Here is a 15000-nt window from a genome sequence, read left to right as displayed (position 1 = left end):
ATGTTGGTATCCTAGTGACAGGTTGGCAGTATGTTGGTGTCCTAGAGACAGGTTAGCAGTATGTTGGTATCCTAGTGACAGGTTAGCAGTATGTTGGTGTCCTAGAGACAGGTTGGTTAATGTTTTTCCCTCTCTCTCTTCTCCAGTCCAGACAGTGGTGTAGATATGGGGCACCAAGACCAGTTCACTACTACAGCACCCTACCACCTGCCACAGGTAACACAAAAACACACTGTTTTGAAAGTCTCTGAAAATGTTTTGTTACTAGCCTACCTGTTTCATTTGGATCTACACGACTTTTAAAATCCATCGCGGAGCCTCTCACATTAAATCCTACCATCGCGGAGCCTCTCACATTAAATCCTACCATCGCGGAGCCTCTCACATTAAATCCTACCATCGCGGAGCCTCTCACATTAAATCCTATCTTCGCGGAGCCTCTCACATTAAATCCTGTCATCGCGGAGCCTCTTACATTAAAATCCTGTCATCGCGGAGCCTCTCACATTAAATCCTACCATCGCGGAGCCTCTCACATTAAATCCTACCATCGCGGAGCCTCTCACATTAAATCCTGTCATCGCGGAGCCTCTCACATTAAATCCTACCATCGCGGAGCCTCTCACATTAAATCCTACCATCGCGGAGCCTCTCACATTAAATCCTACCATCGCGGAGCCTCTCACATTAAATTACTGTCTTTCCTGTAGTTTTTTGTGTTGCCAACGTGCACTAAACAACCTGGCACAGATGGGGTGTCACACACTAGAAGATTCTTCACTTTGGTCGTGAGGATTCTCCATGCCACCACGCTGTCTCACAAAAAAACTATGATGTGATGATTAGATTTGTTAATGTGGCTATAAACGAGTTGTGGCTCAAACCAACTTCAGAATTTGACTTTAACGAATTTGACACTTTTGGTTAAAGGCATCACTCCTACTCCAGGGGACTTCTGGGTAATACTCCAGGGGACTTGTGGGTAATACTCCAGGGGACTTCTGGGTAATACTTCAGGGGACGTCTGGGTAATACTCCAGGGGACGTCTGGGTAATACTCCAGGGGACTTCTGGGTAATACTCCAGGGGACTTCTGGGTAATACTCCAGGGGACTTCTGGGTAATACTCCAGGGGACTTCTGGGTAATGCTAAACAACGTCATCATCATCCCACTGGCTTCTTCTCTGACCAGCTCTCATTGGCTATTGCTGATCCCCGTTCTCAGAACTTGTCTTTGCACATCTCACACTACAAGAACATTGCAGATTTTGAAAAAACATCGGGACGTCTGGGACGTCTGGGACGTCTGGGACGTCTGGGACGTCTGGGACGTCTGGGACGTCTGGGACGTCTGGGACGTCTGGGACCTCTGGGACGTCTGGGACGTCTGGGACCTCTGGGACGTCTGGGACGTCTGGGACCTCTGGGACGTCTGGGACGTCTGGGACGTCTGGGACGTCTGGGACCTCTGGGACCTCTGGGACGTCTGGGACGTCTGGGACGTCTGGGACCTCTGGGACCTCTGGGACGTCTGGGACCTCTGGGACCTCTGGGACGTCTGGGACCTCTGGGACGTCTGGGACCTCTGGGACCTCTGGGACCTCTGGGACCTCTGGGACGTCTGGGACGTCTGGGACGTCTGGGACTGCTCAAAGATGGGATCGGTAGCTCTCCTATTGCGTCTCTGACCCGCTCACAATAAACGGGCCGTGCGTCCCGAGTAGGCAATGACATGGGGATTTTGTCTCCGATCTCAAAAGCTCGTCCGAATTGTCCCGGGCTTGCGACTGTCTAAATTCCTGCTGTTTGTTACTGTTAAAAACTGACCTGCAACCTGCCCTGTCTGTAACTGTGCTGCTACCAAAGATAAAGGTGGGAGTAATGGAGAGGACAGTGTTTTCTCTGTCACTGCTGACAGATCTTTTACATCAACACAAAGGGTTCTACAGGCAGTTGTCCAAATACTGATGGACTCAACTGAAAAAAGATGATCAGACCAGAGGTCCAGGACCTGGAGAACCGTTTGTATTTCTCCCAGGGAGAGGTGTAGAGACCAGAGGTCCAGGACCTGGAGAACCGTTTGTATTTCTCCCAGGGAGAGGTGTAGAGACCAGAGGTCCAGGACCTGGAGAACCGTTTGTATTTCTCCCAGGGAGAGGTGTAGAGACCAGAGGTCCAGGACCTGAAGAACAGTTTGTAGTTCTCCCAGGGAGAGGTGTAGAGACCAGAGGTCCAGGACCTGAAGAACAGTTTGTAGTTCTCCCAGGGAGAGGTGTAGAGACCAGAGGTCCAGGACCTGGAGAACAGTTTGTAGTTCTCCCAGGGAGAGGTGTAGAGACCAGAGGTCCAGGACCTGAAGAACAGTTTGAAGTTCTCCCAGGGAGAGGTGTAGAGACCAGAGGTCCAGGACCTGAAGAACAGTTTGTAGTTCTCCCAGGGAGAGGTGTAGAGACCAGAGGTCCAGGACCTGTAGAACAGTTTGTAGTTCTCCCAGGGAGAGGTGTAGAGACCAGAGGTCCAGGACCTGTAGAACAGTTTGTAGATCTCCCAGGGAGAGGTGTAGAGACCAGAGGTCCAGGACCTGTAGAACAGTTTGTAGTTCTCCCAGGGAGAGGTGTAGAGACCAGAGGTCCAGGACCTGGAGAACCGTTTGTATTTCTCCCAGGGAGAGGTGTAGAGACCAGAGATCCAGGACCTGAAGAACAGTTTGTAGTTCTCCCAGGGAGAGGTGTAGAGACCAGAGGTCCAGGACCTGTAGAACAGTTTGTAGTTCTCCCAGGGAGAGGTGTAGAGACCAGAGGTCCAGGACCTGAAGAACAGTTTGTAGTTCTCCCAGGGAGAGGTGTAGAGACCAGAGGTCCAGGACCTGAAGAACAGTTTGTATTTCTCCTAGGGAGAGGTGGATATCAGACCAGAGGTGTAGAGACCAGAGATGGATATCAGACCAGAGGTGTAGAGACCAGAGATGGATATCAGACCAGAGGTGTAGAGACCAGAGATGGATATCAGACCAGAGGTGTAGAGACCAGAGATGGATATCAGACCAGAGGTGTAGAAACTTGCAGCAAGATGAAGACAAACAGGAAGTCCTCTCAATATAATATTCAATTTTATTTGGAACAACAATCCAGACAAAATTAAACGGGCCTATTTATATAATGATTATGAATTCGGAGGGCAGAAATTATTACATTGTAAAACACTAAACCTTTCACTAAAGGCTTCAGTCATACAAAAGTTAGACTTAAATCCATACAGGTTCTCTAGCAGATTATTACGAATGTCTCTGTTACGTTCGTCGTCAAATGAATGAGACCAAAGCGCAGCGTGAAAATTGTTCATCGTACTTTATTAGAATGAACACCATAAACAACAAAGGATAAACAAACGTAAAGTTCTGCAGGGCTAAATAGCTACTGTGCAAAAACAACATCCCACAAACTATGGTGGAAAAAGGGCTGCCTAAGTATGATTCCCAATCAGAGATAGCGATAGACAGCTGCCTCTGATTGGGAACCATACCCGGCCAACAAAGAAATAGAAAAACTAGAATGCCCACCCAAATCACACCCCGACCTAACCAAATAGAGAATTAAAAGGCTCTCTAAGGTCAGGGTGTGACAGTCTCACCCCATGTTCAAGAAGGGCCTTTTTCCTTTTCATTCAGATTACAAACTCTCACTTTAGGTTATTTTCTAAATGGAATCTCCAAAATATCGCTATTTTTAAAAACCGTATTAGAAAGTTGGTTGCAGTTTCAGTTTAATCAGAAAATACAACAAATATTACAGCAAATATTATGGTTCAACTCAAATATACAGATTGATTAAAGATTTTTTTTTAAAATGCTTAAATGGTATCATCTTTGTAAATTATATCATAAATAGGACTGGTGGAGTTATGTCACACATGCAGCTAACAAAAATATATGGGAATGTCTGTCCTAATTACAACCAACTATTTGCAGTACTACCTCAACAGTGGAAGAGGCAAGTGGAAGGTGGGAAAGTAAGGAACTTGTCTGTCGACATTAAAGACCAACATTGGTTAAAGAAAATTGTGATGAATAAAATAAGGACCCAAAAATTGACAGTTGTTGACATATTTGCAAAATAGTTGGGAAGAGATTTTCGATGTCCCGATTCCACGACACATGGTTAACGAACTGACACGCAAAACGACGCCGGATTCCAAAATTATAAGGGTTTAATTTAAATGATATTACAAAATTATTGCAACCAATAGAATGTTTTATATATATATATATATATATATATATATATATATACAGAGCATTTGGAAAGTATTCAGACCCCTTTTTCCAAATATTGTTACGTTACAGCCATATTCTAAAATTGTTATTATTAATTTTTCAATTTAAAATATCAAAGCGTCTATAAATACTTATGTAAATGTACTTATGTTTTTAATTTTGAATACATTTGCAAAAATGTCTAAAAACCTGTTTTTCGCTATGTCATTATGGAGTATTGTGTGTAGATTGAGAGAAACCCAGTCATGTGAAATCCATAGATTAGGACCTAATGAATTTATTTACATCGATTGATTTCCTTATATGAACTGTAACTCCTATCTCCCCCCCTTCTCTCTCTCTCCTCCCTTTTCTCTCTCTTTCTCTCTCCTCCTCCCTCCATCTCCTCTCTCTCCACTCCCCCTCTTCTCTTTCTCCCCCCCCTCCTCCTCTCTCCACCCCCTCTTCTCTCTCTCTCCACCCCTCCCCCTCCTCTCTCTCCACCCCCCTTCTTCTCTCTCTCCACCCCTCCTCTCTCCTCTCTCTCCACCCCTGCCCCCCATCTCCTCTCTCCGTCTCCTCTCCAGATATATCTGTACAGTATAAGTATGGACGACCAGTGTTGTCTCTCCCCCTGCCCTCCCGTAGTGAATTGTGTCAGTTCAGTCTGCGTCCCATGTTGATGACAGTAACAGACTTCCTGTCAGACATTCAGAGAGAGGACCCTGGAGTAGCTACTGCAGCTGTACTGAGCACAGGTAGGTGAACGCACATAAACACACCCCTGCATGCTTCACGACTGTGTTAGCCTGCTGAGCTAAAGGCATTAGCGCCAGGAACTAACAAAAGTCTTCAGGTCTCAGGCAAGATCTGTTAATTTGTGGATTCACAACCATCGTGTAAAAATATCAACATCTTCACTAACCTATTCTGACAGTAACAACATCCCTTTGTCTTCTCCTCTCTTCCTACCCTCTCTCCTCTCCTTTCCTCCACCTCTAATCCCCTCTCCCTTCCTCCACTCTCCCTCTTCACCTCCTCTCCCTCCTCCTCATCTTCCTCCTCCTCCCCTCCCAGATGGAGAGAGGGTATGCTCTACCACCTCTATAGACACAGTTCTCAATCAAGACTTCCAGATCCTCATCAACAGCACCATCTACAGGATACACTCCCCGGGCAGAGGTACCCGAACGCTCTGTGTGTGTGTGTGTGTGTGTGTGTGTGTGTGTGTGTGTGTGTGTGTGTGTGTGTGTGTGTGTGTGTGTGTGTGAGAGAGAGGAGACAGAGGGGGGAGAAGAGAGAGAGAGAAGAAGGGGGAGAGAGAGGAGACATGATCAGGGTTGAGTGTAATGTGTTAGAGTACTCAGGCTACTTTTTGTTGTTAACGGAGTAACCTAACACGTTAAGTTTTACAATTTAAGTAATAGTTTGTTTTTAAAATATGCAAGTCGCTACTTTTACAATATTATTTAACATTTTCTTTGTCAGCACAAAAAGAAAAAAAGGAAAATACCTCCTATGTTCTTCTCTTCCTGTTTCTGCTCTGAACTCTCTTGACCAATCAACATGATGCAAATGTACATGGCAGAGGTAAACAGTGGACAGACTGCTGTTTGTTGCTGTAGTTTGGGGTTAACGGTGACAGAGGTAAACAGTGGACAGACTCCTGTTTGTTGCTGTAGTTTGGGGTTAACGGTGACAGAGGTAAACAGTGGACAGACTCCTGTTTGTTGCTGTAGTTTGGGGTTAACGGTGACAGAGGTAAACAGTGGACAGACTCCTGTTTGTTGCTGTAGTTTGGGGTTAACGGTGACAGAGGTAAACAGTGGACAGACTGCTGTTTGTTGCTGTAGTTTGGGGTTAACGGTGACAGAGGTAAACAGTGGACAGACTGCTGTTTGTTGCTGTAGTTTGGGGTTAACGGTGACAGAGGTAAACAGTGGACAGACTCCTGTTTGTTGCTGTAGTTTGGGGTTAACGGTGACAGAGGTAAACAGTGGACAGACTCCTGTTTGTTGCTGTAGTTTGGGGTTAACGGTGACAGAGGTAAACAGTGGACAGACTGCTGTTTGTTGCTGTAGTTTTGGGGTTAACGGTGACAGAGGTAAACAGTGGACAGACTCCTGTTTGTTGCTGTAGTTTGGGGTTAACGGTGACAGAGGTAAACAGTGGTCAGACTCCTGTTTGTTGCTGTAGTTTTGGGGTTAACGGTGACAGAGGTAAACAATGGACAGACTCCTGTTTGTTGCTGTAGTTTTGGGTTAACGGTGACAGAGGTAAACAGTGGACAGACTCCTGTTTGTTGCTGTAGTTTAGGGTTAACGGTGACAGAGGTAAACAGTGGACAGACTCCTGTTTGTTGCTGTAGTTTGGGGTTAACGGTGACAGAGGTAAACAGTGGACAGACTGCTGTTTGTTGCTGTAGTTTTGTGGTTAACGGTGAACGAGGTAAACAGTGGTCAGACTGCTGTTTGTTGCTGTAGTTTTGGGGTTAACGGTGACAGAGGTAAACAGTGGACAGACTCCTGTTTGTTGCTGTAGTTTTGGGGTTAACGGTGACAGAGGTAAACAGTGGACAGACTCCTGTTTGTTGCTGTAGTTTTGGGGTTAACGGTGACAGAGGTAAACAGTGGACAGACTCCTGTTTGTTGCTGTAGTTTTGGGGTTAACGGTGACAGAGGTAAACAATGGACAGACTCCTGTTTGTTGCTGTAGTTTGGGGTTAACGGTGACAGAGGTAAACAGTGGTCAGACTCCTGTTTGTTGCTGTAGTTTTGGGGTTAACGGTGACAGAGGTAAACAGTGGTCAGACTGCTGTTTGTTGCTGTAGTTTTGGGGTTAACGGTGACAGAGGTAAACAGTGGACAGAATGCTGTTTGTTGCTGTAGTTTTGGGGTTAACGGTGACAGAGGTAAACAGTGGACAGACTCCTGTTTGTTGCTGTAGTTTTGGGGTTAACGGTGGCAGAGGTAAACAGTGGACAGACTGCTGTTTGTTGCTGTAGTTTTGGGGTTAACGGTGACAGAGGTAAACAGTGGACAGACTCCTGTTTGTTGCTGTAGTTTTGGGGTTAACGGTGACAGAGGTAAACAGTGGACAGACTCCTGTTTGTTGCTGTAGTTTGGGGTTAACGGTGACAGAGGTAAACAGTGGACAGACTCCTGTTTGTTGTTGTAGTTTTGGGGTTAACGGTGGCAGAGGTAAACAGTGGACAGACTCCTGTTTGTTGCTGTAGTTTTGGGGTTAACGGTGACAGAGGTAAACAGTGGACAGACTCCTGTTTGTTGCTGTAGTTTGGGGTTAACGGTGACAGAGGTAAACAGTGGACAGACTCCTGTTTGTTGTTGTAGTTTTGGGGTTAACGGTGACAGAGGTAAACAGTGGACAGACTGCTGTTTGTTGCTGTAGTTTGGGGTTAACGGTGACAGAGGTAAACAGTGGACAGACTCCTGTTTGTTGCTGTAGTTTGGGGTTAACGGTGACAGAGGTAAACAGTGGACAGACTGCTGTTTGTTGCTGTAGTTTGGGGTTAACGGTGACAGAGGTAAACAGGGGACAGACTGCTGTTTGTTGCTGTAGTTTGGGGTTAACGGTGACAGAGGTAAACAGTGGACAGACTCCTGTTTGTTGCTGTAGTTTGGGGTTAACGGTGACAGAGGTAAACAGTGGACAGACTCCTGTTTGTTGCTGTAGTTTTGGGGCTAACGGTGACAGAGGTAAACAGTGGACAGACTGCTGTTTGTTGCTGTAGTTTTGGGGTTAACGGTGACAGAGGTAAACAGTGGACAGACTCCTGTTTGTTGCTTTAGTTTTGGGGTTAACGGTGACAGAGGTAAACAGTGGACAGACTGCTGTTTGTTGCTGTAGTTTTGGGGTTAACGGTGACAGAGGTAAACAGTGGTCAGACTGCTGTTTGTTGCATTAGTTTTGGGGTTAACGGTGACAGAGGTAAACAGTGGACAGGCTCCTGTTTGTTGCTGTAGTTTTGGGGTTAACAGTGACAGAGGTAAACAGTGGACAGACTCCTGTTTGTTGCAGTAGTTTTGGGGTTAACGGTGACAGAGGTAAACAGTGGACAGACTCCTGTTTGTTGCTGTAGTTTGGGGTTAACGGTGACAGAGGTAAACAGTGGACAGACTCCTGTTTGTTGCTGTAGTTTGGGGTTAACGGTGACAGAGGTAAACAGGGGACAGACTCCTGTTTGTTGCTGTAGTTTTGGGGTTAACGGTGACAGAGGTAAACAGTGGACAGACTCCTGTTTGTTGCTGTAGTTTTGGGGTTAACGGTGACAGAGGTAAACAGTGGACAGACTCCTGTTTGTTGCTGTAGTTTGGGGTTAACGGTGACAGAGGTAAACAGGGGACAGACTCCTGTTTGTTGCTGTAGTTTTGGGGTTAACGGTGAAGGAGGTAAACAGTGGACAGACTCCTGTTTGTTGCTGTAGTTTTGGGGTTAACGGTGACAGAGGTAAACAGTGGACAGACTCCTGTTTGTTGCTGTAGTTTGGGGTTAACGGTGACAGAGGTAAACAGTGGACAGACTGCTGTTTGTTGCTGTAGTTTTGGGGTTAACGGTGACAGAGGTAAACAGTGGACAGATTGCTGTTTGTTGCTGTAGTTTTGGGGTTAGCGGTGACAGAGGTAAACAGTGGTCAGACTGCTGTTTGTTGCTGTAGTTTTGGGTTAACGGTGACAGAGGTAAACAGTGGACAGACTCCTGTTTGTTGCTGTAGTTTTGGGGTTAACGGTGACAGAGGTAAACAGTGGACAGACTCCTGTTTGTTGCTGTAGTTTTGGGGTTAACGGTGACAGAGGTAAACAGTGGACAGACTCCTGTTTGTTGCTGTAGTTTGGGGTTAACGGTGACAGAGGTAAACAGTGGACAGAATGCTGTTTGTTGCTGTAGTTTGGGGTTAACGGTGACAGAGGTAAACAGTGGACAGACTCCTGTTTGTTGCTGTAGTTTGGGGTTAACGGTGACAGAGGTAAACAGTGGACAGACTCCTGTTTGTTGCTGTAGTTTGGGGTTAACGGTGACAGAGGTAAACAGTGGACAGACTCCTGTTTGTTGCTGTAGTTTGGGGTTAACGGTGACAGAGGTAAACAGTGGTCAGACTGCTGTTTGTTGCTGTAGTTTTGGGGTTAACGGTGACAGAGGTAAACAGTGGACAGAATGCTGTTTGTTGCTGTAGTTTTGGGGTTAACGGTGACAGAGGTAAACAGTGGACAGACTCCTGTTTGTTGCTGTAGTTTGGGGTTAACGGTGACAGAGGTAAACAGTGGACAGACTCCTGTTTGTTGCTGTAGTTTGGGGTTAACGGTGACAGAGGTAAACAGTGGACAGACTGCTGTTTGTTGCTGTAGTTTGGGGTTAACGGTGACAGAGGTAAACAGTGGACAGACTGCTGTTTGTTGCTGTAGTTTGGGGTTAACGGTGACAGAGGTAAACAGTGGACAGACTCCTGTTTGTTGCTGTAGTTTTGGGGTTAACGGTGACAGAGGTAAACAGTGGACAGACTGCTGTTTGTTGCTGTAGTTTGGGGTTAACGGTAAGAGAGGTAAACAGTGGACAGACTGCTGTTTGTCGCTGTAGTTTGGGGTTAACGGTGACAGAGGTAAACAGTGGACAGACTGCTGTTTGTCGCTGTAGTTTGGGGTTAACGGTGACAGAGGTAAACAGTGGACAGACTCCTGTTTGTTGCTGTAGTTTGGGGTTAACGGTGACAGAGGTAAACAGTGGTCAGACTGCTGTTTGTTGCTGTAGTTTGGGGTTAACGGTGACAGAGGTAAACAGTGGACAGACTCCTGTTTGTTGCTGTAGTTTGGGGTTAACGGTGACAGAGGTAAACAGTGGACAGACTCCTGTTTGTTGCTGTAGTTTGGGGTTAACGGTGACAGAGGTAAACAGTGGACAGACTCCTGTTTGTTGCTGTAGTTTGGGGTTAACGGTGACAGAGGTAAACAGTGGACAGACTCCTGTTTGTTGCTGTAGTTTGGGGTTAACGGTGACAGAGGTAAACAGTGGACAGACTGCTGTTTGTTGCTGTAGTTTTGGGGTTAACGGTGACAGAGGTAAACAGTGGACAGACTGCTGTTTTTTGTTGTAGTTTGGGGTTAACGGTGACAGAGGTAAACAGTGGACAGACTGCTGTTTGTTGCTGTAGTTTTGGGTTAACGGTGACAGAGGTAAACAGTGGACAGACTCCTGTTTGTTGTTGTAGTTTGGGGTTAACGGTGACAGAGGTAAACAGTGGACAGACTCCTGTTTGTTGCTGTAGTTTGGGGTTAACGGTGACAGAGGTAAACAGTGGACAGACTCCTGTTTGTTGCTGTAGTTTGGGGTTAACGGTGACAGAGGTAAACAGTGGACAGACTCCTGTTTGTTGCTGTAGTTTGGGGTTAACGGTGACAGAGGTAAACAGGGGACAGACTCCTGTTTGTTGCTGTAGTTTTGGGGTTAACGGTGACAGAGGTAAACAGTGGACAGACTGCTGTTTGTTGCTGTAGTTTTGGGGTTAACGGTGACAGAGGTAAACAGTGGACAGACTCCTGTTTGTTGCTTTAGTTTTGGGGTTAACGGTGACAGAGGTAAACAGTGGACAGACTGCTGTTTGTTGCTGTAGTTTTGGGGTTAACGGTGACAGAGGTAAACAGTGGTCAGACTGCTGTTTGTTGCTGTAGTTTTGGGGTTAACGGTGACAGAGGTAAACAGTGGACAGACTCCTGTTTGTTGCTGTAGTTTGGGGTTAACGGTGACAGAGGTAAACAGTGGTCAGACTGCTGTTTGTTGCATTAGTTTTGGGGTTAACGGTGACAGAGGTAAACAGTGGACAGGCTCCTGTTTGTTGCTGTAGTTTTGGGGTTAACGGTGACAGAGGTAAACAGTGGACAGACTCCTGTTTGTTGCAGTAGTTTTGGGGTTAACGGTGACAGAGGTAAACAGTGGACAGACTCCTGTTTGTTGCTGTAGTTTGGGGTTAACGGTGACAGAGGTAAACAGTGGACAGACTCCTGTTTGTTGCTGTAGTTTGGGGTTAACGGTGACAGAGGTAAACAGGGGACAGACTCCTGTTTGTTGCTGTAGTTTTGGGGTTAACGGTGACAGAGGTAAACAGTGGACAGACTCCTGTTTGTTGCTGTAGTTTTGGGGTTAACGGTGACAGAGGTAAACAGTGGACAGACTCCTGTTTGTTGCTGTAGTTTGGGGTTAACGGTGACAGAGGTAAACAGGGGACAGACTCCTGTTTGTTGCTGTAGTTTTGGGGTTAACGGTGACAGAGGTAAACAGTGGACAGACTGCTGTTTGTTGCTGTAGTTTTGGGGTTAGCGGTGACAGAGGTAAACAGTGGTCAGACTGCTGTTTGTTGCTGTAGTTTTGGGTTAACGGTGACAGAGGTAAACAGTGGACAGACTCCTGTTTGTTGCTGTAGTTTTGGGGTTAACGGTGACAGAGGTAAACAGTGGACAGACTCCTGTTTGTTGCTGTAGTTTTGGGGTTAACGGTGACAGAGGTAAACAGGGGACAGACTCCTGTTTGTTGCTGTAGTTTGGGGTTAACGGTGACAGAGGTAAACAGTGGACAGACTCCTGTTTGTTGCTGTAGTTTTGGGGTTAACGGTGACAGAGGTAAACAGTGGACAGACTGCTGTTTGTTGCTGTAGTTTGGGGTTAACGGTGACAGAGGTAAACAGTGGACAGACTCCTGTTTGTTGCTGTAGTTTTGGGGTTAACGGTGACAGAGGTAAACAGTGGACAGACTGCTGTTTGTTGCTGTAGTTTTGGGGTTAACGGTGACAGAGGTAAATAGTGGACAGACTGCTGTTTGTTGCTGTAGTTTTGGGGTTAACGGTGACAGAGGTAAACAGTGGACAGACTCCTGTTTGTTGCTGTAGTTTGGGGTTAACGGTGACAGAGGTAAACAGGGGACAGACTGCTGTTTGTTGCTGTAGTTTGGGGTTAACGGTGACAGAGGTAAACAGTGGACAGACTGCTGTTTGTTGCTGTAGTTTTGTGGTTAACGGTGACAGAGGTAAACAGTGGTCAGACTGCTGTTTGTTGCAATAGTTTTGGGGTTAACGGTGACAGAGGTAAACAGTGGACAGACTCCTGTTTGTTGCTGTAGTTTTGGGGTTAACGGTGACAGAGGTAAACAGTGGACAGACTCCTGTTTGTTGCTGTAGTTTTGGGGTTAACGGTGACAGAGGTAAACAGTGGACAGACTCCTGTTTGTTGCTAACAGCAACAGTGAAACAGAACTTTTGCCAGATCTGATTCTGATACAAATCTGTTTTCTGGTTCGTTTCCTTGTTCCTTGTCAATCATCATTGGCTCGTTGGTGAAATTAGCATTATAACAATATCTTTAATTAAATCATTCAATTAATTGTAATTGCAGACAGAAGTTGACAATCAGGAACACAGCACGCATGTTTCCCAGTAAGTTCTGCATCAAAGGAAAAGGTCCCAAGTCCAGCCCTAGTGATGTCACTGCCTACATCATTACCTTCTACTCATGAGACCAAAACCATGCCTACGCAGCTATATAAACAAGACTTTTAGTGTGTTATCTAAAAGCTTAGCAGTAAATGTCCGAGTTGATTTATAGTGGAATGTCTGACTAGTCTCTTATCTCTTACACTCCCCTGCAGAGTTCTGTCTTCACAGTCACACATTTCTCAGACCGTTTCTTTATAAGAGGCAAAGAGACTAGAAAAGTACTGTGGAACAATACTAAACCTTTATAATTAATATATATATTGTTAATCTGTAGTCTAGGACCCTATAAATGTAAAGAGGGAGGGGTCTTATAACCCCTCCCCTTCTATTAATACAACATAAGCATAATCAATTATTATAATACATCAATCCCCTATCATGACCCCTAGGTGATCTGTGTATCAGGTGGAAACTCAGTTTGGTGCGCTCCTGTGATTGGCTGAAATAGCGTTGTCAGGGGAGACTGAAGGCCTAACTGTGCAGCAGTAGCTCCACACACTGTTATGTTCAAAGGGTCACAACGTTACTGACTGTGGAAAGTAACATAATGTATTTTAATGGAAGCTGGAACAAGTCACTGATAAAAATAACGTTCCTCAACTGGCCATGAACCAGACATTATATTATATCTTTTCTTTCTGTCCTCTCTCCTCCTTCTGCTCCCCTCCCTCTCCTCTTTCCTCCTCTCTCCTCCCTCCCGCTGCTCCTCTCTCCTCCCTCTCCTCCTCTCTCCCCTCCTCCTCTCTCCTCCCTCTCCTCCTCTCTCCCCTCCTTCTCTCTCCTCCTCTCTCCTCCCTCTGCTCCTCCCTCCTCTCCTCCTCTCTCCTCCCTCCCTCTCCTCCTCTCTCCTCTCCTCATCTCTCCTCCCTCCCTCTCCTCCTCTCTCCTCTCCTCCTCTCTCATCTCTTCCTCCCTCTCCTCCTCTCTCATCTCCTCCTCTCTCATCTCCTCCTCTCTCCTCCCCTCCTCCTCTCTCCTCCTCTCTCCTCTCTCCTCTCCTCCCTCTCCTCCCTCACTCTGCTCCTCTCTCCTCCCTCCCTCTGCTCCTCCTCTCTCCTCTGCTCCTCTCTCCTCCTCTCTCCTCTCCTCCCTCCCTCTGCTCCTCCTCTCTCCTCTGCTCCTCTCTCCTCCTCTCTCCTCTCCTCCCTCCCTCTGCTCCTCTCTCCTCCTCTCTCCCCTCCTCCTCTCTCCTCCCTCACTCTGCTCCTCTCTCCTCCCTCCCTCTGCTCCTCTCTCCTCCCTCCCTCCCTCCCTATCCTTATCTCTCCTCTCCTCCCTCCCTCTCCTGATCTCTCCTCTCCTCCCTCTCCTCCCTCCCTCTGCTCCTCTCTCCCCTCCTCCTCTCTCCTCTCTCTGCTCCTCTCTCCTCCCTCCCTCTGCTCCTCTCTCCTCTCTCTGCTCCTCTCTCCTCCCTCCCTCTGCTCCTCTCTCTTCTCTCTGCTCCTCTCTCCTCCCTCCCTCTCCTCCTCTCTCCTCCCTCTCTCTGCTCCTCTCTCCTCCCTCCCTCTCCTCCTCTCTCCTCTCCTCCTCTCTCCTCCCTCCCTCTCCTCCTCTCTCTTCTCCTCCTCTCTCCTCCCTCCCTCTGCTCCTCTCTCCTCTCTCTGCTCCTCTCTCCTCCCTCCCTCTCCTCTCTCCTCCCTCCTTCCCTCTCCTCCTCTCTCCTCTCCTCCTCTCTCCTCCTCTCTCCTCCCTCCCTCTGCTCCTCTCTCCTCTCTCTGCTCCTCTCTCCTCCCTCCCTCTCCTCTCTCCTCCCTCCTTCCCTCTCCTCCTCTCTCCTCTGCTCCTCTCTCCTCCTCTCTCCTCTCCTCCCTCTCCTCCTCTCTCCTCCCTCACTCTGCTCCTCCTCTCTCCTCTCCTCCCTCTCCTTCCTCACTCTGCTCCTCCTCTCTCCTCTCCTCCTCTCTCCTCCCTCTGCTCCTCCTCTCTCCTCTCCTCCCTCCCTCTGCTCCTCTCTCCTCCCTCTGCTCCTCTCTCCTTCTCTCTCCTCCTCTCTCCTCCTCTCTCCTCCCTCTCTTCCCTCTCTACCCTCCCTCTCTCCTCTCTCCTCCCCCTATCAGAGTCTCCAGAACATTCCACCAGTATAGATGACATGAAGACAGTAGTCCACATGCTCCAGTCAGCTCTCAACCTGCCAGAACACCAGCTACTGAGAAAGATTCAGCTTCTCCGCAGACTGGATACACTGAAACAGGAGCTGGAACCTCTGGAGAAGGTACTGTACACAGACAGACCAGACAGACCAGACAGACAGAC

At 47.3% G+C, this 15000-nt stretch overlaps 1 protein-coding gene across 1 annotated transcript in view; it reads left to right on the top strand.

Annotated features, from left to right (window-relative positions):
• Positions 1–15000, top strand: part of LOC120040813 (calcium uniporter regulatory subunit MCUb, mitochondrial-like) — a 43232-nt gene that overhangs the window by 26074 nt on the left and 2158 nt on the right. The window contains exons 2-5 of the mRNA XM_038985827.1: positions 147–216; positions 4841–5011; positions 5331–5435; positions 14805–14959. Of these exons, the coding sequence (XP_038841755.1) occupies positions 147–216; positions 4841–5011; positions 5331–5435; positions 14805–14959 (501 nt within the window). The remainder of the gene's footprint in view (positions 1–146; positions 217–4840; positions 5012–5330; positions 5436–14804; positions 14960–15000) is intronic.

The sequence above is a fragment of the Salvelinus namaycush genome, unplaced genomic scaffold (assembly GCF_016432855.1).
Source record: "Salvelinus namaycush isolate Seneca unplaced genomic scaffold, SaNama_1.0 Scaffold382, whole genome shotgun sequence".
Taxonomy (NCBI): Eukaryota; Metazoa; Chordata; class Actinopteri; order Salmoniformes; family Salmonidae; genus Salvelinus; species Salvelinus namaycush.
This window is presented reverse-complemented; position numbering and strand designations above follow the sequence as displayed.